The sequence below is a fragment of the Asterias amurensis genome, chromosome 14 (genome assembly GCF_032118995.1).
Source record: "Asterias amurensis chromosome 14, ASM3211899v1".
Classification (NCBI taxonomy): domain Eukaryota; kingdom Metazoa; phylum Echinodermata; class Asteroidea; order Forcipulatida; family Asteriidae; genus Asterias; species Asterias amurensis.
The window spans coordinates 10,413,223-10,435,337 of record NC_092661.1 but is presented as its reverse complement, the minus strand read 5'-3'; the positions used below and the strand labels follow the sequence as shown (position 1 = coordinate 10,435,337).

The 22,115-nt window shown below is 37.7% G+C and overlaps 2 protein-coding genes across 2 annotated transcripts; one reads left to right on the top strand and one right to left on the bottom strand.

Moving 5' to 3' along the window:
- The first annotated feature begins 3,472 nt into the window (after positions 1-3,472).
- LOC139947584 (perlucin-like) lies at positions 3,473-4,507 on the top strand. The gene has a single exon (XM_071945531.1). It carries the CDS (start codon positions 3,505-3,507, stop codon positions 3,988-3,990), a length of 486 nt encoding a protein of 161 aa, XP_071801632.1. The 5' UTR covers positions 3,473-3,504; the 3' UTR covers positions 3,991-4,507.
- Positions 4,508-4,595: 88 nt separating this feature from the next.
- LOC139947014 (S-crystallin SL11-like) lies at positions 4,596-9,361 on the bottom strand. The gene is made up of 5 exons (XM_071944830.1): positions 9,119-9,361; positions 8,425-8,517; positions 7,148-7,263; positions 6,848-6,958; positions 4,596-6,013 (listed from the first exon to the last, which is right to left on the bottom strand). The coding sequence occupies exons 1-5, from the start codon at positions 9,249-9,251 to the stop codon at positions 5,843-5,845; spliced, it is 624 nt and encodes a 207-aa protein (XP_071800931.1). The 5' UTR covers positions 9,252-9,361; the 3' UTR covers positions 4,596-5,842.
- Between the last annotated feature and the right edge of the window lie 12,754 nt (positions 9,362-22,115).

The following is a 22,115-nucleotide window of genomic DNA, read 5'->3' as shown; positions in this document are numbered from 1 at the left end:
GTCAGTAATTTTTCAGACAGTAATTTTGTTGTAATGAAAGCTTGAACATGAAATATATTTTCCAACCAAATATTAAAAACAAAAGCCTTTAAGCACCATATGGCAGGTTTTAATGTTTGTAGGCTACTATTTGCAGAAATTAAGATATTACTAATAATTATTTTCTTGAATTCAAATTAAAGGAACACGTTGCCTTGGATCGGACGAGTTGGTCTATTAAAAGCGTTTGAAACCGTTTGTTATGAAATGCATATGGTTAGAAAGATCTTTTAAACGTAGAATATAATGATCCACATAAGTATCACTCGAAATTGCACGGTTTTCCTTTTACGTCGCGAACTATCACGGTCGGCCATTTATGGGAGTCAAAAATTTGACTCCCATAAATGGCCGACCGTGTTAGTCGACAGGGTAAAAAGAAAACCACGCAATTTCGAGGCATATTTGTGTAGATCATTGTATTATACTTTTACAATATCTTTCAAACCATATACATTTTACAACAAACGATTACAGAACGCATTTGAAAGACCAACTCGACCGATCCAAGGCAACGTGTTCCTTTAATAACCCTGCTTTCAATTTTTGCGTAAATTTACGCGATACCAGTTTAAAAAGGTTTGGACCTCTTAGAGAAAGGCCCGACTTCATAAAGCTTTTGAGCACAAAGTCTTGCTCAACAAAAACAGGTTGGCCTACCAGCCAAACTTACATGAAATAAGTGCCCTACTCAATTTTTGCTTAGCCACACTGTGAGTGTATCCTTCTTATTTTACCCAGAAGATTCTATGAAAGTGGACGCGCGTTGACCAGTGTGAATGTGCCTGGACAGAGAGCACGTGTACCAATTGGTGGTGAGTTGTTTAATAACAAATTTGCATAAGTCAACGTTAAAGACACTGGACACTATTGGTAATTGTCAAACATCAGTCTTCTCACTTGCTGTATATCTCAACATGCACAAAATGACAAACCTGTGAAAATTTGAGCTCAATCGGTCGTCGAATTTGCGAGATAATAATGAAAGAAGAGAAAACCTTGTGTCACGAAGTTGTGTGCTTTCTGATGCTTGATTTCGAGACCTCAAATTCTAAATCTGAGGTCTCAAAATCAAATTCGTGGAAAATTACTTCTTTCTCAAAAACTATGTCACTTCAGAGGGAGCCGTTTCTCACAATGTTTCATACCATCAACCTCTCCCCATTACTTGTAATCAAGAAAGGTTTTATGATAGTAATTATTTTGAGTAATAACCAATAGTGTCCTCTGCCTTTAAAGAAACTGGTTGTTTATTCGCCTATATATAAACTTGTATCGTTGTAAATATTATTATTGAAGAAATAGCTGAGTTACTGTGCACTTAGTCCGAGCAATTGATTTCACAAACAAACTAAGTTCAAATTGATGTTAAAGGATTTGGGTACCTTTTCAAAATGTCCATAGATTTACATTGAACCTACAGGGTTTGAAGATAATGATAGTGGAAATCTTCCCTTCAAATATTACTTACTGAGGTGCTGTAGTTTTTGAGAAATGAGTAAAACAAAGTCATGCAAATACGTTTGTAAATTATTAAAACAATTTTCGTCTCATGAGACGAAAACTATTTTCATGACATTGTTTAACTCATTTCCCCAACACTACAGCACCTCAGCGTTGTAATATTTTCAGGGAGGCTTTCTACTATCATTATCTTCAAATTGTGTAAGTTTAGTGTAAATCTGTGGACTTGGTGTTTTTGTCCTTCAAAAGTTACATAGACCCTTTCAAGCAAACCATTTTATGTAGATGCCACAAAATAAATTACTATGGCAACTTGAAACAACTTTAGAAGAATCATGATATGCTTTGTGAAATCTTACCCAGAATTCACCACTGGACACATTGGTAATTACTCAGAATAATTGTTAGCATAAAAACTTACTTGTTCACGAGCAATGAAGAGCTGCTGATAGTATACCACATTATGAGAAACGACTCCCTCTGAAGTAACGTATAGTTTTTGAGAATGAGGTAGTTTCTCACTCAAATAACAAAATACCTCAGCTGAAGCCTTATATTACGCATTTTTGAAAGCACATAACGTATTGCATACAACATGTGTGTGTGTGTTTTTGATTTAATTATTCTCTTGCAAATTCGATGACCATTTGAGCCAAACTTTCCACAGGTTTGTCATTCTTTTTATTCATATGTCAGGATACACCAAGTGACAATAGTGTCCAGTGTCTTTAAGAGGATGTGGGTTGAACAGTTTTACTCAGCAATATTTGGCTGTTTTAGCAATCGTCATATTATAACAACGTTGAAGCTTGTTGTCTAAGCGGAACCCATAGCCGCATCGATATAGCCGTCAATGTTGAACACGAACAAACGTTTGGGTGTTGGACGTTCACTAATTCAAGCTATCTAACACGTGATAACCGTTCTGATCGAATATTTAAACCTTTTAAATATGTAGATATTGTATGGTAAACTAACCTGTGGAAATTTCATTTCGAAAGGTGGGAAAGTTTTTAGAAAGATATCGCCGAAAACCTGGAGTTGTTATGGAATTATAGTAAGTAAATGTTACTGACAGACATGTTTTTCAGATTCAAGATTTTGGGGATAAAAACTGACACAAATTTTTCCACAGCCACATTTCTTCGAAGTGCAATGATCCTCAAAATGCTCATTATCGAAAACTATTGTTATTTTAACTATAAGTAAGTTTTTATTGCCACTAATGAGTGATAATTTGAAAGCGCCAAGGACGGGAAACAATGTGTAATGTACGGGCATTTCCCAAACCTCGGCGTTGGCTCTGGCCGGCTCTCGCTCCAGGCTCCGTTTGATATTGGAAACACTGTGCACTACACTGCTCCAAACTTGATGTCGCAGCCCAACAAGCCAGGGTTTCGAAAGGGCCCAATGGCCCTATTTCATAAAAATGCTGATAAAATCTATTTGCTAATCAAAATATGAGTAGTTTACCAGTCACAACGATTTTGGCTGGTAACCCGTTTTTGCTAAGCAATATTTTCCCGTGCTTAGCAAGTTTTTGTGCTTACACGCTTATATGAATTTGGGGCCTTGTTTGTACAGGTGGTTTGTTCCCAGGCAAATTACCATTCTGAGGCAAATTATTAGACAACGACAGGGCACTGCCAAAGTCCCACGCGTCGATTTTTTCTTTCTTTTTCTCTGTCTTCATTAATTTATAATACTTTTTAACGATTTTGAACCAGGTAGAACAAGCACAATGAATAATTGATGAATGACAGTCCTCAAACGACGAATATTTCGACTCAATCAGTAACTCCACTGTGGATAAATTTTACATGAATATTAAATGTTGTCTCCTTTTAATAAACATCTCTATATGAAAAGAGAAGACACTTGTATCCTGGTGTTCATCGTTTCAACAACTAAACTCGATGGTCAATGCAATTTGAAAAAAAAAAAAAAACCCAAAGAGACGCATTCTGATAAACACTTTATTTCACAACGACTCCTATAAGAATGCATTTCCTCTTCGACTTCAAGTTGTTAGCTCTACTAGCAGGTATCGTGCACTACGGGCATGCAGGCTGTCTCTGCCCGCTGGGATGGGATGCTTATAGACGGCATTGCTATCTGTACGTGGAACAACGAGAGACTTTCAACACCGCCGAGAGCAACTGCAACGCCCAGGCGCAAGGTGGCAGAGAGTCCCATCTCACCTCGGTGCTGGACACGGACGAAGCTGCGTTCCTCGCTGGGTACATTCAGCACGGTAGTGCCTGGATCGGGTTAACTGACATCGCTATAGAAGGGAACTGGGTGTGGCAGGACGGGCAACCCACCGGGTCCCAAGACTGGTGGCATCCTAACCAACCTGATAACGCAGCTGGTAACGAGGATTGTGTCCAAATGGGGGCCGATATGGGTTGGAATGATTACCCTTGTCATTATAAGTTACCTTATATCTGCAAGATGCTTCAACGATACCAGTACCGACCTAACTGACTACCCATTCCTGTACGCCAAGGGTCAGTTACCCCAACAACTTTGGAGATAATAGGAAACCAATTTGGACGACTTTCAAATAAAAAGCCGAATCTTTTTCTGACCTCAGCTGCGAGTGAAGCAAATTGACGTCACAGAGGCCGGCATCATCAAAGGAAACATTCACCTCCAAAACGTTATTACTAGCTGTGGATGACAACCTTTTTTCTTCCTAGAAGTAACCGTTGCGTATTAGTCATGGTAAAGATTATAGAGCGCCGAAGGCACCGAAATGGCGTCCAGTGGGATTTCACATGTCAGCCCGAGTTCCGCATCTTGCGCCTACGGCGCTCTATAACCTTTGGTTATGGTAAACAGTGTTTGCACAATCGGCCTGAAAAGCAAACTTACAGTATCCCTGAAAGACCATTTCGGTATTTCTTCAATCTTGTCTCTGCAGCAAAAAAACTACACAATTAAACTGCAAGTTGAACTGCAACATCAAGACCACACTCTATACGTCATGATGACGTCGTCATTAGATGAACAGAAGTTTTGACAAAACAATGTTATACTGAAGAGAACAATAAATCATTTTAGTCGAAATAAAACAGACTTGGCAATAATTGAGTTTGCAAAAATAAAATAATTTATTTATACGCTTGTTTTTGCCTTGTTTTATGAATAACTTTTTTCTCTCTCTCCTAGTATGTGCATGGTTTTGTTTTCTTTACTGTTCTTATTGTATGTACTTGCGGTTTAGTATTGATATTAGTTTGCTAATACAAACATAACATAATGATAATAATTCTGCAATTTTTTTTCGTATGTTTGTGAAATACAAATGTTGATTATCATTAGATATCAATAAAATTATGGTGAAAATGTTGAATATCTAAATGTGGCCGGAATAAAAATTATACTGGTTGCGGCATGTTCTTGCCCCTACTTTATGATGTTCTTCAGCTGCTATGTTTATAAAAATAAGAACATTACATGCATCACCTGCCTATGGCAGTCACTAAGGAAGAAGTTTGAAATTGTTAACACCAGTATAAAGTGGATTCTCTCACTCAGTTAATGTGAACGCCGGCCTTTGCGTAACCGCGGCTTTGTTTGGTCTTGGGCTTCTTACACCTTAAAGGAACACGTTGTCTTGGATCAGTCGAGTTGGTCCTTGAAAAGCGATCTGCAACAGTTTGTTATACAATTGGCATGGTTGGAAAGATGCTGAAAAAGTAGAATACAATGATCTACACAAATGTTCCTCGAAATTGCGTGTTTTTTTTTACCTCGTCGACTAACACGGTCGGCCATTTATGGGAATCAAATTTTTGACTCCCATTAATGGCCGACCGTGTTAGTTCGCGACGTATAATGAAAACCGTGCAATTTTGAGTGATACTTGTGTGGATAATTATATTCTACTTTTAAAACATCTTTCTAACCATATGCATTTCATAACAAACGGTTTCAAACGCTTTTTATAGACCAACTCGTCCGATCCAAGGCAACGTGTTCCTCTAATTTAAGGAAAGCGCGTTTATCTGACGGAGCCAAAGCCCAAAGCCGAAGTCGTAGTTTCGCAAAGGGTCACAATTCCGTGTACAGTGCCACAGGAACACTTTCACAAAAGAAAATCCAACGCTTAGGTCAATGTTATCTTGTGGACAATGCCCTGCACTATGGTTACCGATAGGCCCCCCCCCCCTATGCCTACTCGAATAAACTTTAGGTAAAAAAGGACATTATTTAAAAAGTTTCGCCATTTCGAGGTATTTGATTGTGTTCGATTTCACTGTAATCAGTTAACAGTGTCGATTTAACAGTCCAGTAATTCCTGTGCTCATGATGACTGCTCCCAAGAAAAAGTCTAAACGTTATGCTTTGGTCTTGCTGCTAGATATCCCGATAGGTCTTTATCAGCCGAGAGGCGAGCTTGAAGGGCCGCCAACTTGGGGTATTTATCCAAGTTCTTCTCGGTGTATTTTAGATTCTGTAGAGTTTCCCATGAAGTGTGGAAGTTTAGATCAGCAAGAGAGATCTGTCAACACAAACATGAAACCAAAATACATTGTTATACCTCGGTAACAAACTGTGAAGTTTGATTGGTCAAAAACCAATCATGTGACGCGCAACAAAAACGCATGTAACATGGCTCGGGGGTCGGGTAACATGAAAAGTGATCTACACCGGTGTACATCACCTTGATCGTTCCCGGCGTTGGTCGATTTCCAGCGCTGTGTACGAAACAACCGCGGGTTCGAGGGAATTGTTTCTTGTTCGTCTGCCATGGACCCCATCACAGCGTGCAACAATTGTATAATGTTTAATTTAACACCCTCGGTGATAGTTGTTCATCATGGCCCATTTTCATAAAGCCTGTAAGCAATTGCTTAGCACAGAATATTATTGCTTAGCAGAAGACGGTGACCTGTCCAAATTGAATTAAGTTTGCATTGGTCTGGCTGGTTCCCGACTAAATATTTGCTTTGCATAGAAATTTGTCAAGCATTATTTTCTGCTTAGATTTGACCCAGAGGAACAGAGCTGCCCAGGACCTCATAGACGCGCCCTCAATCGGTTAACAAAAGTCATTGTGTGTATGGTCCCTGATAGTGATGTCATAGGTCGGCGTTTGTCAAACTTGTGTAAAACCACAACCACACATGGTAAGCCAATTTCAAAGAGCTGCTCAAGCACGATATATCAACCAAGAAAATGAAATAGGTTACCGCACCATTCATAATGCCAGATACTATGTGCTCACTTTGTAACTGGTCCCCGCGTATTTGTGCTTATCAGATATTGGTTTAAGCAGTGTTTTGAAAATGGCCCCAGGTATGTTAAAAAAGGATTCTCTTTTTGACGTAGTTACCTTATCACCAACGAAGAACCCATCTCCCTCTTTATTCTTACACAGTGCATCTTCAAGAAACTTCAGAAAACCGTGTGCCTTCCCATCAAAGATCTCCTTCTGTTTTGCTAACTAAGAAAATAATAAGAGATACAAAAAAATTGGCATAAAAAAATCTACTGTTAATGTTAAACGAATCCACTTTGTCGATAAAGATGCAATATCAGAGCTAATAGGCCCAACTTCATGCCTGTGCTTACCAACGAATTCTGCGCTTACGATTACTATTCTCCTTTAAAGTATTTTTTTTCAAGTGTTTACCTGAGCTGCTTCGTCTGGGAGGAATATTGTCATGACAAGAGGGGTCCACAGATCGATTATTACGCCCACAACTTGGTCAATCAGTGCGGCCTCCCAATTGTTACTGCCGTAGTATCCTGAAAGACAAAGAATTGACTTGAATGAAGAATATTTATTTTGGTTAATCCTTTACTTACAGAATACTTACGGAACGTCGGTCTCAAGTTAGACTTGGTCTATTTGTGCCACCCTTGAAGTGTCACACCAGTTCTCAAATTTCATTGGAATGTTGGCCAAATGTTTGTTGAGCAAACTCTTGAAAATGTTCAGTGATTCAGCATTAACTATTGAGAGGTTAAGCTGCTGTTCCTGTTGAAATTCACAGAATTGTGTGGTGTCAATGTTATCGATGCCTGATAGCATACGGAAAACCTGAATCACAACTGCTCTCCTCCTCATGTACGACAGTGTTGGTAGACCCAAAACCGCGACTGTATAATTCTTTAAAGGCAGTGGACCTTAACAGTGGGTGTATCTCTACATAATTATGCATAAAATAACAAACCTGTGAAAATTTGAGCTCAATCGGTCATCGAACTTGCGAGATAATAATGAAAGAAAAAACACCAATGTCACACGAAGTTGTGTGCGATTAGATGGTTGGTTTTGAGACCACAAGTTCTAAATCTGAGGTCTCGAAATCAAATTCGTGGAAAATTACTGCTTTCTCGAAAACCATGGCACTTCAGAGGGAGCCGTTTCTCACAATGTTTTATACCATCAATCTCTCCCCATTAATCGTCACCAAGAAAAGTTTTATGCTAAAAATTATTTTGAGTAATTACCAATAGTATCCAATGCCTTTAAGGCCAGCATTAACGCTGCTGAATCATAATGATTCTGACTGCCCCTAGCTACCTTTTTTTTTAATACTTATTTCTCAAAAACTTTAGCACCTCAGCGAGTACTATTTTCAGGGAAGCTTTCTACTATCACTATATACAAACTGTGTAAGTTTGGTGTAAATCTGTAGACATTGTTTTTTTTTATTTTACAAAAAGTACATAGACCCTTCAGAGCCTGTTTGCGTAAAAACTTGCTAAGTACACACGAATCATACTCAACAGATGATCACCAGCCAAAAACTCGATACAGTTTGCAAGGTTAGAACTGGTGCCCAACCATGTATATATATTTTTTTTGCTAAGCTATTTATTTTGCTTAGCAAAGAAATAATTTTCTGCTTAACAGTTTTATGAAATAAACCCATGTAAGATGCAATGGTTTATGATACATACCAAACTCTCTTGCCAAATAAGAAGAAATGGCTGAACTATCACAGAGTGGTTTGCCGTCTACGTAAAGTATAGGCAGTTGTGCAAGCGGTAGATCTGTATAACAATAATACATGAATAATTATAGCATAATAAATATTATTTTCTTTTTTAGTAACCCCCATTTTAAAAAAAAACCGCCTGGGCTATTTCAAAATGTATGTTCTTCGTCGTTAAAAAGTAGACCGAAAAGGAGGCAGCCTCTTAACGGAAGCGGGCGGAGACGTTCAACGTTTTTTGTATTTTATTTTTTTATATGGCCTTTTGCAAGCAAATTAATGCCCTATATCAAAATCAGCGTTCGCGTCAGGCTCACTCTTTTAAGCAGTTAAACATTATAGTTACAACAGTATACCCCAAAAAGTGAACTTGGTTACAGCATTAATTTTCTTAAAGTAAATCAATTGTTACACGTGGTTCGACACATCGATGTTCAGACACACCTGTGTTCCGACACCCATGTTCGGATACCCCTATAGCTTTGATGTTCCGACACCAAGTGTTCCGACACCCCAGTGTTCCAAAACACGGTGTGTAAACCCTAACCAAACCTATAAGCATGTTCGGAATATTAGCCTTTAGGGGTGTGTCGGAACACGAGTGTCGGAACATAGAGCTGTCACACGCAAAAGGTGTTTAAAGGGAGAAAACCACATACCTTTCTTTACATCTCCCCACTGCGCCATACTGTACCGCACATCTTCGAACTTCTTGCCGCCCAAACTTAGCAGCATGCGAATAACCTCCCCTCGACCACGACCATCGAAATACTGTAACTTGTAAGTCGTCATTTTGCTTTCGTCTGAGGGTGTTCACTGGTCGGTGTCAAGATAGGGAAATGGCTGGGTCAACATGTAGCTTTGGCTATAACTAAGAAAAAGAGCGAAGTCATTCATTGCACTTTATAGTGACGTGTAGGCCTTTAGCCAAACACAGTTGTATTATAATCCGAGGTCCACCATTGGCACACAGGCTGTGTAACACAGCGTGACGCAACAATAATACTTTCTGCAAATATCAGAGCTAAACAAGGGCATACCTTTCTGGTGTACACTGTCGAAGTGCAAAGTTCGGGTAAACAAAACAGAGCCACCATATCTCAGAATGGCTTATGTCAATACAATTATTATGCTCAATTCCTCGGGCATAAATTCATAAAAGAAATGTCTTTAGTTCTGAAACCAACTTAAAGTTGGTATATTATAGAGAGTGTGCTCAGTGAACTTAAAGACAGTGGACACTATTGGTAATTGTCAAAGACTAGTTTTCACAGTTAGCGTATCTCAACATATGCATAAAATAACAAACCTGTGAAAATTTGAGCTCAATCGGTCGTCGAAGTTGTCAGGTAATAATGAAAGAAAAAAACACTCTTGTCACATGAAGTTGTGTGCTTTTATATGATTGATTTCGAGACCTCAAATTCTAAACTTGAGGTCTCGAAATCAAATTCGTGGAAAATTACTTCTTTCTCCAAACTATGTCACTTCAGAGGGAGCCGTTTCTCACAATGTTTTATACCATCAACCTCTCCCCATTGTAATAAAGAAAGGTTTTTGTGTTGATAATTATTTTGAGTAAATAGTGTCCACTGCCTTTAAACAGTTTGTGATAAACACAGGGAAGGTCAGGGATACTACCTCTACCACTTTCCCTGTTGTCACAAATGATTCAATTCACATTCCCTGTTGGTTTAATCTTAGGTTAGTCCCAGCTAGCTCCAGCCTACACGCTTCACCATTCACCATCCCACACCAAGCTAAGCCGAGCTTATCTAGTTCCTGTTCCCGCCTTCGCGCACAACCGAGCGATCCAAGCCCAGCTATCAGTTAATCCCCTAAGGCAGTACATAAGCATCGGGGTTCAATTTCATAAAGCCTGTAAGCAAAAATCTTGCTAAGCGCTGAAAAATATTGCCTAACAGAAATAGGTTAGCAGCCCAAATTACATTCTGTGACCGATGCCCCACTCAATTTGTGCTTAGCAAAGCAATCAGCTTTATACGAAATTGGCCCCATGTGTAGCAATACGTCTTGGAGTCGATCAGAGCATACTGATCGAAACGTTGAGAGTCGTTTATCCACCGGTTTTTTCAGAATCAACACTATGAGATGAGATTTGAACCGCAAACATCTCTAATATAAATATAGACGTTCTCAACCAGGTACCACAAAACTGCTGTTGCAGCCATTGGATAGTATAAATCATGTGACGTGCAACTTTAAATCAATCAAAAGGCAGGAATTGTGTACGTGCTACGGTTTAAAGGCAGTGGACACTGTTGGTAATTACTCAAATTGATTATTATCATAAAACCTAACTTGGTGGCGAGTAATGGTGAGAGGTTGATGGTATAAAACATTGTGAGGAACGGCTCCCTCTGAAGTGACATAGTTTTTGAGAGAGGAGTAATTTTCCACAAATTTGATTTCGATACCTCGGATTTAGAATTTGAGGTCTCGAAGTCAACCATCTAAATGCACACAACTTCGTGTGACAAGTTGTTTTTTCTTTCATTAAATTCTCCCAGCTTAGACGACCAATTGAGCTTATTTCACAGGTTTGTTATTTTATGCATATTATGTTGAGATACACCAAGTGATATCACTGGTCTTTGACAATGACCAATACTGTCTTTAATAAAGAGACCCATAAAATTATAGTGCAATGCGAATTATCCCGCTCCAGTAACTTCAACAAGTCAATGAAATGGCTATGCAAAAAAAATGTCATTTATTCGTGTATGGGTGAAGGCCTAAAGAGTTAAATCAAAAAGTAACAAAATAATAGTTATTTTGGTTTGGTCTTTCTGCACTGTATTCGGAACTTTCCAAAAGTTTTGTGGCAAAAAACTGTAACATTTAGTTGGGATTTGAACCCGCAACTTTTTGACCGGGAAGGAGATTTCTTACCAACTAGACCACTCAGTATTCTACAAAATTACAAAGTTTTATATTACACCAGGCTTTGAATAACACATTGGCATAATTATTACTTTGGCCAAGTCATAATCTTATGACAGAAAAGGGTATGATTATAAATTACAATGTCAAAGTTATGGTATAATAACTTCTCTTTCTCAACCTTCGCTTCCGTTATTTTGTTGGCGGCTTGTAATATAAAATGTAGAAATGAATGACTGTGAGAATGTCGTCATGCAACACGTGAACACGCCTGCGCGCCAGAGACCTGGATTTTCAAGATGGCGTCAAGCTTAACACTCGATCGAAGGTAAGAACCCAAAACTTTATTTAAATTTATACATTTCTATAAGTCTATAAAGCATGAAAACATGTTTATTCCGAGCGGTGTATACTCAAGCTGCATTTGTGAGTTTTTGTTTGGTCAAAGTATTCTAAAAAAGTCAAAAACTTTCCATTTCTGACGCACTCTCCAGAGTTCTCCGCTGGCGGCGCTAGCATCATGATTCATGGGCATCGGGTGCTGAGGGGGAGGCGGAAAATTGAGACGTGACATTGCGTTGCATGCAAAATGAAGAGTACATTCTCGTGCTGGTAAAATTGATAAAAAACAAAGCCCTTAGAAACTAATTTTTAAAAATAAAATAGGGGGGGGGGGGGGGTGTTTGGTGGGGCTGGGGGTGTTACAATACAAGACAAATGAAGGTTTTGGATTTTAATTTTCATCTAAGTAATAGTTGCGTCTTACAAACTTACAACGGGTATTTTTCCGTATGGCGCCACCACTTTTCAATCATTTTTACAAAAAGGGATATCTCATTGAGGCAAATTAGACACTATTATTAATACTATTTCATATCAACTAATAAACCACAAGGGAAACTGACTGGGTACATTTATAAATGATTTTGGGTTGAACAAAAACAATTAACTAGAGCCTTCCCTTCGAGGACATTTTTCTCACTAGTCGTTTTGTTTTGTTTTCATGGGTCCTCATCTAGTCATTTGTGTACAAAACCAGTTCAATTACAAAAACTTTAATAATCCTTTACAGGCAATTACAACAGCAGATCAGCTCCTTAAAAAAACATTAAGACAAAAATACAGTATAAAAAAAAACAAATATAAAGTAGGCCTCGACCTCTGCAGCGGCCACCAGCGGCCATTGCCGCGATGCCCCAGCGAATTGCCGTGAAGCCCTTTTAAAAATCACGTACCTTACGGCCACTTGGCCGTCGTGCCCTTTTTCATTGATTCCATAACATTATTTATTCGAAAATGTTATTTAATGTTAACATTGTGACCCATTTAATTTATATGGAGGTAAAATTCGGAACGTACGATCCCGCACACTAGTTTTCACATGCTGATGCTGATTCTGTGCACTAAAAAATGTTTCGAGAACGTGGCATGGTAACCATATCAAACTTAGTTGAGCTGTTTACTACTAAAACGAAGCACCAGACTACTCCAATGTATAAACTCACCACAAGTCCCTACACTAAATTACGCATTTTCGCACTGATTTTGTCTATTGAGATCTGTATTTGTAGCGGATGGGGCGGGGGACGCGTGCGGCCGGAGGCTGGATACAGTCTATGTTTTCCCCCTGGCTATTTCGCTGGTGTCCAAGGCTTGTACATGATTAATGTTTGTGACCCACCACTACCAGTGATCTGCCTGCCTTGCGACTTTGGTTTTCATTGCCAAACACATGTTTGTGTACACACAACAAGCGTGGAGTTGTAAAACGTCAAAATCGGACTAAATGGAGGTAACGGCAGAGCCCTAATTTTGGAAATCATCATACTCCATCAAGTTCATTATTGGTTAATCAGTATGCCATCCCACAAAAGATGCAAAAATAAGCAGGAAGGCGAAAGGGCTGGAGTGGTGGCAGCAAAGTGCCAACTTTAGAAGCATTTTTTAATTAGGTGCGTTTGTTTACATTTTTATAGTATTTATTTAGCGCAGTCTAGCGTGGCAGGCAAAATACAACTTACAAGTTTAGCTAAATGCTAGGCCAATTATTTTGTGCTAAGGGGGTTCGTTTTTAACTTTCATAATCATATTTATATAATATAAAAAATATAAAAAAGAAAAAAGAAAATCCAAATCATCGGATTTAGCTGAGCCTCCGGGTTGTTGGTGGGTTTTTGGCGTGGGCTGGGTGGGGCTCGTTTGTCGCGCAGAGTTGGGGTAGTGGTGAGCCAGAGACTATAATTGATCTTTTTTCTTCAGATTGACATGTAGGGAACTAATTTTCTTAATATTTTTTTCTGTATGATTTTTTCAACAATTCTTTGTTCTGGAGCAATGATTTGTTTTCAGATGAGCAGAAGGGAGTTTAATTGAGTCGATAAATAAGGGGAGGGGGTTAGGGGTAAAATTGGGTAAGTTAATTACTGGGGTAATCTTTGCAATTCGAGTGCTGCAAAAAAACTGTAAATAATTTAGAAACAAATATTTCAGTTGCATAGCATGTAAACAGCGACAATGAAATAAATATGGGTTTGAAAGTTGACCACCATCTTGAAATCAGTGGAAAGTATATTAACATAATCATCAACAAATAAAGGTTTGAAAATGGCCTTGGTGCCCTTTCAGTTGGCCTTGGTGCCCCTTGCTTTTTTAGAGCTTTTGAGGCCAAGTGGCCTTGCCCCTCTGAAGCTAAAGGTTGAGGCCTGTATAAAGATTATTTGACAAAATGACAAAGCAGATGTACAAATGGTTAATACAGGAACCACAGAAAGTCAATAGGTGTCCTATCGTAATGGTCAAACCAGACTGGGTTAAAACCTGACTGGGTTCGCGCGCAGGTGGTATAGACAATGTGACCTTTGTTTACTTCAAACCACTCTCAGTTGAAAAAACACTGGATATTATACGTCATAATTCGCCAAGCAAAAAGACGCGTAGTCATGGTAAGATTGCATACACTTTCTAGCTGGCTGCCAAAACACAAAGGTTTTGTCCGCGATATGCGCGCGAATCATGTTATGGTTTTTGAGTGACGTCAGAGGTAAAATCGTCTTTGCGATTGCGTGTGTTTTTATGAATAAGTTTGAACTGTACTCGACTGTGCATGCAATGAAGTCTTATTTAACGATCAATTTCTACTCCATTATTGTTGAATATCTTACAGTGAAATGGCGTCAGAAAGTAGACACGGCATTCTTCAACGCGTGCCTCAAGTGAGCTGACAATGCAACATTTATAAGAAAAAAATGTATATATGTTTTATTTTGCCTGCAGTCTGATGAGCTATGGGGATTAGCAATTTCACACTCACTGGTGTCAAATGGATTAAATGAACAAGTCCAACGACAAGTCGTCTTTCATGAGGACGGACTGAGTTAACATCAACCGAATACCATGCCAGCGATTGACTGCATCATGAGACTGGAGGCCCTGTATGATGTCATCAAAGACCTGCCTGGTGTGACATCAATCTTCAATATCAATCTGAGCAGGTGAGCTTACAATCTAATGTGTATTTTTATTGTCAATGGGAGACATACCAGTGAAAATATTGTCAAAGTATACTTGAAAAGGTCAGACAAATCTATTTTTAAGTGGACAGACAAAAGTTTTTTGTTCAAACAAAAATGTAAAATAAATGTTTCCCATTTTAGTGGATGTTTATAAACAAATTAAAAACTTCAGATCACCCTAATACACTGTTTTGTGTTTTGGTGTTTTTCATGAAATAAGTAGTAGCTGATAAAATTCAAGTAAATCTCTCATTTTTGAAAGTTATAGAAAAGGATAAAGTCATAATGCAGTACGGTATGTTACATTGTTCTTTGATGATCTTGCACCTATGTCAGATGATTGCTTAATCATTTTGGTTCGTTACATCAGAGGGTCAAAACACAACACTTTTTACTTTCTCAAAACCTTCAGTACAACATTTGTGTTCTGGCACCTGCTGCTCATTTCAGGTGAAATTAGATCATGCAACAATTGTGTTTGATGCAGTTATGTGAAACAAACATTTCATTCCTTCTGTGAGAGAATTGAGTATCTTTTAATAACTTAAGTAAAACAATGCCAAAATAAGAGTATTAGGATTTGAAGCTTGGCTGGTGCTCTAATGAGCTATCTGTCCACATGTTGGGGCACTCCCTATTTCAGGGGATAGTATTAGAATGCAACAACTCAAATTTGCTATTGTAATATGAAAACAAATAATATTTGTGAAATATTTATGTGATTGTGGAAGTTTGCTAATTAACATGTTTATTACAGCCATGTTCTACCATGTGTATGGGTGAGTTTGATAAGGAACTTAAATTGACAAATATTGCGTAACTATTACTTAATTCACTACAAGGTTGATAACTTAACTCCTTCTGAGACAAAACTTTGACTGTGCACCCTCTAACTTTATAGCTGCTGACTTCAGTAGTGTCAGAGAATGTCGATATTTGACTTCCACGAGTTGCTGTCAAATAAGTACTGTGCCCCCCAAAAAAGTCTTTATTGTGTGAGACCAGTGCATCAACCACCAACTCAACAAAATTTTCCTTGAATTTTTACTGCCGAGAATCACTGATGCAAGTTGAGGCAGGCTTATTTGAACTGAATATCTTAATAATTAGAATAATGTAAGCCATAGTGGCGTGCTGGATGATTTTATTGTGACCCTCATAATCCAAGTTGTCTCATTATCACATCTTTCAGCCATCATTTCACATTGTAACTGGATACATGAATAATTGTTAGGCACTAACTTTTTGAGTACCTTTAGTGAACAAGTTTGTAAATGGAACTGATAGAGTTGAGGATGCATTATGGCACAAGTTTGTACTCAATTAATTTATCATTCAATGAAAGCAGTCATGATTTTCTTTTGACCAAGACTGACATAAAGTTTTAGTTGTTGACTTAATGCTCAAAAAAAATAAAGGAGCAGGATTTGAACCAATGACCTCCAGATGAACGTGCTGTAGCCTGTTAACTGAGATACATTTAGCCTTTTGTTGGCGCCAGCAGTCTCCCTAATTTTGTCAAAATATTTGTTTGGTTACTAGACCTAGTGCTAAGTCAAAAGTCGGGCATCTGTTAACTGCCATGTACATGTAGCCAGGTAACACACCCAAGGTTTACCATGAAACTTTTTAAATATTTTCCTAAATATGGGGAAAAGAACCCCTAAAAAAAGGTGTGTGGAGTGCTGTGTACAAACTTATTCATCAACATAGATTAATCGCTCTGTGAAAATGCCAAACTTAAATCGTAAATCAATCCGTCGATTTGGGAAAAGAAAAAATGTTGTACCTCTTTATTAGCATAATGCTCGCACAATGTAGGCTAATTTCAATCGATCAAATGGAGAATCCTGGTATGTCACATGTTAACAAAAAAATGACAACTGTCGTTATACATTGGTCATGCTATCTAGTGTTATTGTACAAACTTTTTTTCGTGTTAGGTCCTGAAACTTGTTGAAAATTAAAGGGCTTTGACCCTTACGTAGCTCTGTGAGGTTTTTTTTTAAAAGAATTTGTAGATAAGGTCTTGTCTGTTGGGAAAAGACCCTCTTTTTCCCCTGTTAGGCTGTTGCTCGTACAGTACCTTGCACAAAAAGTCAAACCTTAACCTCCTTGGTTTCTTCAATGCCCTTGGTGTGATTTATCTTATCCTGGCTGAAATTCAAGTCCCCTTTATTATCAAACCAATTTTTCCCAGGAATACTTTGGTTGGTGTACATTACATGAAGTAAGAAATAGGAAGTTAAACAATGTACACAGGACAGTGAGTATTCTGAAGCTGTCTGCATATTATTTCATTCTGCCGTGTTTTAGGATCATACCTCTTTTAATAGCATTTGATTTCAACCAAAAACAAAATATGCAAACTTTACAATACAAACATTTGAGTTTGAATTGCACTGCAAACTATTAGAAATGCTACCATAGTGGGATAATGATTGACTCAACATTGTATTATTCTATTCGTATCACTTATCAGAGTCAACTTCAAGACATAATGGTTTGACCCCCCCCCCCCATTGTTTACAAAAAGAAGCACATGCCTGTTCCCCTAAGAATTGTTTTCTATTAATAACAAAACAAACAATTATCGCAATTTATTTAGTGCTGAAATCCCCTGAAATGTTTATTGCTTTAAAAATGTTCATCTATTAAAACTATTGTTTTGGGGAGAAGACTTTTGGCACAGAGAGCAACGTCCACTGGTATACACGCACATATTTTGTACTTTCTGTAATGCAGGTCAGTTGCTACTCTTAGACACTACTTGTCGTTCTTTCTTTTAGGATGTTGAGACACAACTCTTAATTCAACCTTCATCAAAGCCAGTATCTCTATACTTTCCTGCTCTTTGATCTGTTAGGATGTTGAGACACTACTCTTCATTCAACCTTCATCAAAGCCAATATCTCTATACTTTCCTCCTCTTTGATCTGTTATGTTGAGACACTACTCTTCATTCAACCTTCATCAAAACCAATATATCTATACTTTACTCCTCTTTGATCTGTTAGGATGTTGAGACACTACTCTTCATTCAACCTTCATCAAAGCCAATATCTCTATACTTTCCTCCTCTTTGATTTGTTAAGATGTTGAGACACTACTACTCATTCAACCTTCATCAAAGCCAATGTCTCTATACTTTACTCCTCTTTGATCTGTTAGGATGTTGAGACACTACTCTTCATTCAACCCTCATCAAAGCCAATATCTCTATACTTTCCTCCTCTTTGATTTGTTAAGATGTTGAGACACTACTACTCATTCAACCTTCATCAAAGTTTCCCCTCGTTGGTCTGTAAGGATGTTGAGACACTACTCTTCATTCATCCTTAATGAAAGACAATTACTCAAATCTTTACTTCTCTTCAATCTGGTACATGTAGGATATTGGGACACTCTTCATTCATCTTTTATGAAAGACAATTCCACTATTGGTATCATTGTGATTTAAGTGGTGTGTCCCAATGGTCAAGTGCATGCCTGTATGGTTCTTTTTTGAAAGGGCAAGGGCGCCAAGGCATTTTGTCATTGGTTAAGGGCACCCTATGAGGAAATTGTAAGTTTCTATATACTGGAGCAATGACCAGGGCGCATGGAGGCAATTGCATCCGTTGCCTCTGTGAAGGATCAGACCTGAAGTGGTTAGACTGCAGGTTGTGGGTTCGAATCCAGTCGAGGATTTCACTGTGACCTTGCATTACAGTTTGGATTGATTTTCAGTTCATAATCATAGACGTTCAAGCAATGTTTATATGAAACAAGATTGGCTGTTTCCAACCTGGACTATATCCTTGTGGGAGCTTTGTTGTTGAAAAAAAAACCACATCTTTGAGACCCCCCTCCCCTAAACCAGCCCACCAAAAGAAAAAAAAACAAAGAAAAAAAAACAAAGAAAAAAAACCAAAACACTCCACTCTTTCTCTTCGATCACTTTTCTGCTTTAAACCTTCACCATTATCTGTACTCCCTTTATGCTAATCCCTGATCTGATTTACAGTTCAAAGACAACAGAAGTGAATATTCCTCTTTTAGTCATCTTAACTTTTGTCTTTTTTAAATCTTAATCACAAAACATTCTTGAAGGGTATCCTCATCACAGAGAAACGAGTTTAGATTAGCACTGAGTGTGCACACTCTTTTTGAACCCTCTTTCTCACATATCAAACAAGAAAACAAAAGGAAAATGTAACAAATACAAGATTGCTTTGAATTTACTGGCCTGCACTACAATGCCAGTGAACACAAATCAATTCATATTTCTAAACAATTTGAATCTTACTGCCATGGAATAATTAGAAACATATTCCTGGTGGTTCTAAACTACTGGTAATTTGGGCTTTTGGTCTCTGTCATGCTCAGACTTAGCACAATGACTTATTCACCTTTGCTCTCAGACCTCACAATATTTAGCACAACTTGACCTCAGAGTTACGTTCGTTCATTTATTGCCAGGCAGTAACAAACAAAGCTCCCTTAAATATTTTTTTTCCTAGATGTATTACATGATGATAGTTTCAATTTGATTTTGCCCAGTCAACTCATCATTCAGTCTAACTGTGATCAAGTAGATGGCTGAAAATGTACAGTTTTAAAATTAGTTCTCTTGGTAGTGACAACACCGACAATGTTAACTTCACCAACATAAAAGCATATAAGAAATTTTATAATGTTAAATTTGCATCAGAGATAAAGAATATTACTTTCCTTTTTTTTCCACTCATACACCGATGTGTGTTAGCACTGTTTACTCGGTACTTTCCCGAGTCCTGTAAAAATATATCACAGGCATGTTACTCGGGTAGGATTTGAACCCACGACCCTTGCAGTTTGTAAGACACTGCTCTAGAATTGCAAGGGTCGTGGGTTCGAATTCCACCTGAGTAACATGCCTGTGATTTGTTTTCACAGGACTCGGGAAAGTACTGAGTAAACAGTGCTAACACATCGGTGTATGGGTAAAAACAAAAAAATAATTGTTTACATAAAAGCAATTGGGATAATTGGCAGCAGCCCTATGTAGTATCCTACCATAACCAAGAGAATCATTTTAACTCTGAATTTTTTGCAGTGTAGTGATTTTAGCAAATATAATAAAGAGTTATGTACAAAGACATGGTTGAAGTTCAAGAGATCCAAAATCAAAAGCTGATTTCTAAAAAGGGGGAAAAGAGGTGGGTATGCAGAATCTATCAACCACAGTTTCTTTGTAAATAAGACCCACCTTAGTTCAGTAAGCTTTTTGTAAGTTAGTTTAATTTCTTGGGAACTATAGAGGATTGGAATAAATACAATCCATTGATTGACCATCTCTTTAATCATAATGTTTATTTTACTTATATATACTCGAGGCTGTGGGCCAATTTGACTGCTGAAATAAAAGTTCAAATACCAGAATTTTGTCATCAGGATCACTGACATGAATTTACGTGCATTTACCAAAGCTATTGGAAGGATATTAATATAACCAACAAGCTGACTTCATATCGGATATAAAATAAAGGGGATATGTTGTTACAATGGAAAAGGTTAGAATTGGGGGTTGGGGGGGGGGGTTCAGTGGTAAAAAACACCTGCAATATTGTTCAGTATATATGCCAAGGGATTTATTAAAAATTTTATTTTTAATGAATTATTCAAATTATGTAATTATTTCACATGCTTTCGTGCAGTTTCATTACTTTTAACAAAGAGCACAGAAATCAGATTGTTCAAGTTTCCTTTAATGTACCAGCAGAAGACAGTTACTGGAATCAGGTTCTTGAGACGATGGTCTTAGGAATAATGATTCCAAATACTAACTGCAAATTTCAATAGTGAAACAAAAACAACATGTGCTTTTCATGTACAGGGGTGAGAAATGTCAGACCTTTATCTGAGTGAACTAATACACTTTTAATGTCTGCCTGTTGGGAAGACTAGCCGTTGGTTTTCTCGTAGAAATTATGCACAATGATCTACTTATTGTGTAGGGCTGAGAATAATGTTCCTAAAAGGCTTCTATAATTCTATAGCTGGTAGGGTTACCATAGTTACCACAATTTCAACATACACCTCCTGTTTCAGGCCTTTTTGTCAGCTATGACTCTCACCCCTGACACTGAAAGCAGTTTATAAATAATTTGTAATGGCTGAGGATGATCAAATAAACATTTCATTTTTGTTATTTTACAAAGATACGTTTTGAATGTCAACACATAAATAATGAATTAATTGATTCTTAAAAAAAAGGGGGGCGGCTCCTAGTGTCTTAATAAGGCTGACTTTCATTCAACAAGCACTATAAGTGATTAACTCAAGTGAAAGTTACGAATGGTTTGAGCAATTTTTCTGTGTTTCACCTCCTAGGAATGAAACTTTATTTCTTAGTAAGATTTGGAAACAAGCAGTGCAACTTGAGCACAAATAACAAATTATGTGGTGACATTCTACATTCTATGAATGAGAACTAACTGAGAGGTGACACACATAATATTGACATGTATACATCTCACTTTTTCAATCAAGTGAATAATTCTGAAAGTTTGAATGAGGGTTGTTTTTAATGTTCAGAATTGGCAGAATGGTAAACTTCCCTCAAACCAACACTATCTGTAATCTTAAACTTTGCAACTTGAGAAAACAAAAAAAGTGAAGACATCAACATGCTCCTTTCAATGCTTCTTTATTGACTGAACAGTCACAGACTGAAAGGTGGCAGTCACATTGACATGTATACATCTCATCATTGCAATCAAGTACATTATTCTAAAAGTTGGGGTTGGAGGCAACTTCAATGTTTAGGATATAAAGCAGAAAGGCTAACTGTCAACCTGATTCATAAATGTATCAATCTTGATCTCAGTAGTTGTCATTCATAGTTTGATATTTTATAAGTATTTTATAAGTAGGTGTTATTTGTTCAGCTGAAGACTTCTCTCATGGCATTTGCAGTATGGTAGAAAGATGTACAGTCGGTTGGGAATATTAGTTAATTAGGAGTCATCAACTCATGTATTTTACTTGATTGGTTAAATGAGGAGAAACCTAGTTTGTCATGAATCAAATTACTTGTGGATGTGTTCAACATCTCAGACAAGCAAAGCTACTTAATCTTCCATGTTGTTGCTGACCAGTGTGTGGCAGTAAACATTCATCGTGAAATGAGGAAAAGAGCTCTCCTCAACAGACTTCAAATATGAACTAATCATGTTGGTGATGTACATCTAACAACACTTATTGCCATAGTATAAAA

Bases quoted from the DNA above. Each gene is read 5' to 3' on its own strand.
- LOC139947584 (XM_071945531.1), top strand. From the start codon at position 3,505: ATGCATTTCCTCTTCGACTTCAAGTTGTTAGCTCTACTAGCAGGTATC.
- LOC139947014 (XM_071944830.1), bottom strand. From the start codon at position 9,251: ATGACGACTTACAAGTTACAGTATTTCGATGGTCGTGGTCGAGGGGAG. The intron at 8,518-9,118 runs GTATGTGGTTTT...ATTGTTATACAG, and splicing joins GTGGGGAGATGTAAAGAAAG to ATCTACCGCTTGCACAACTG. The intron at 7,264-8,424 runs GTATGTATCATA...TTTGTCTTTCAG, and splicing joins TTATTTGGCAAGAGAGTTTG to GATACTACGGCAGTAACAAT.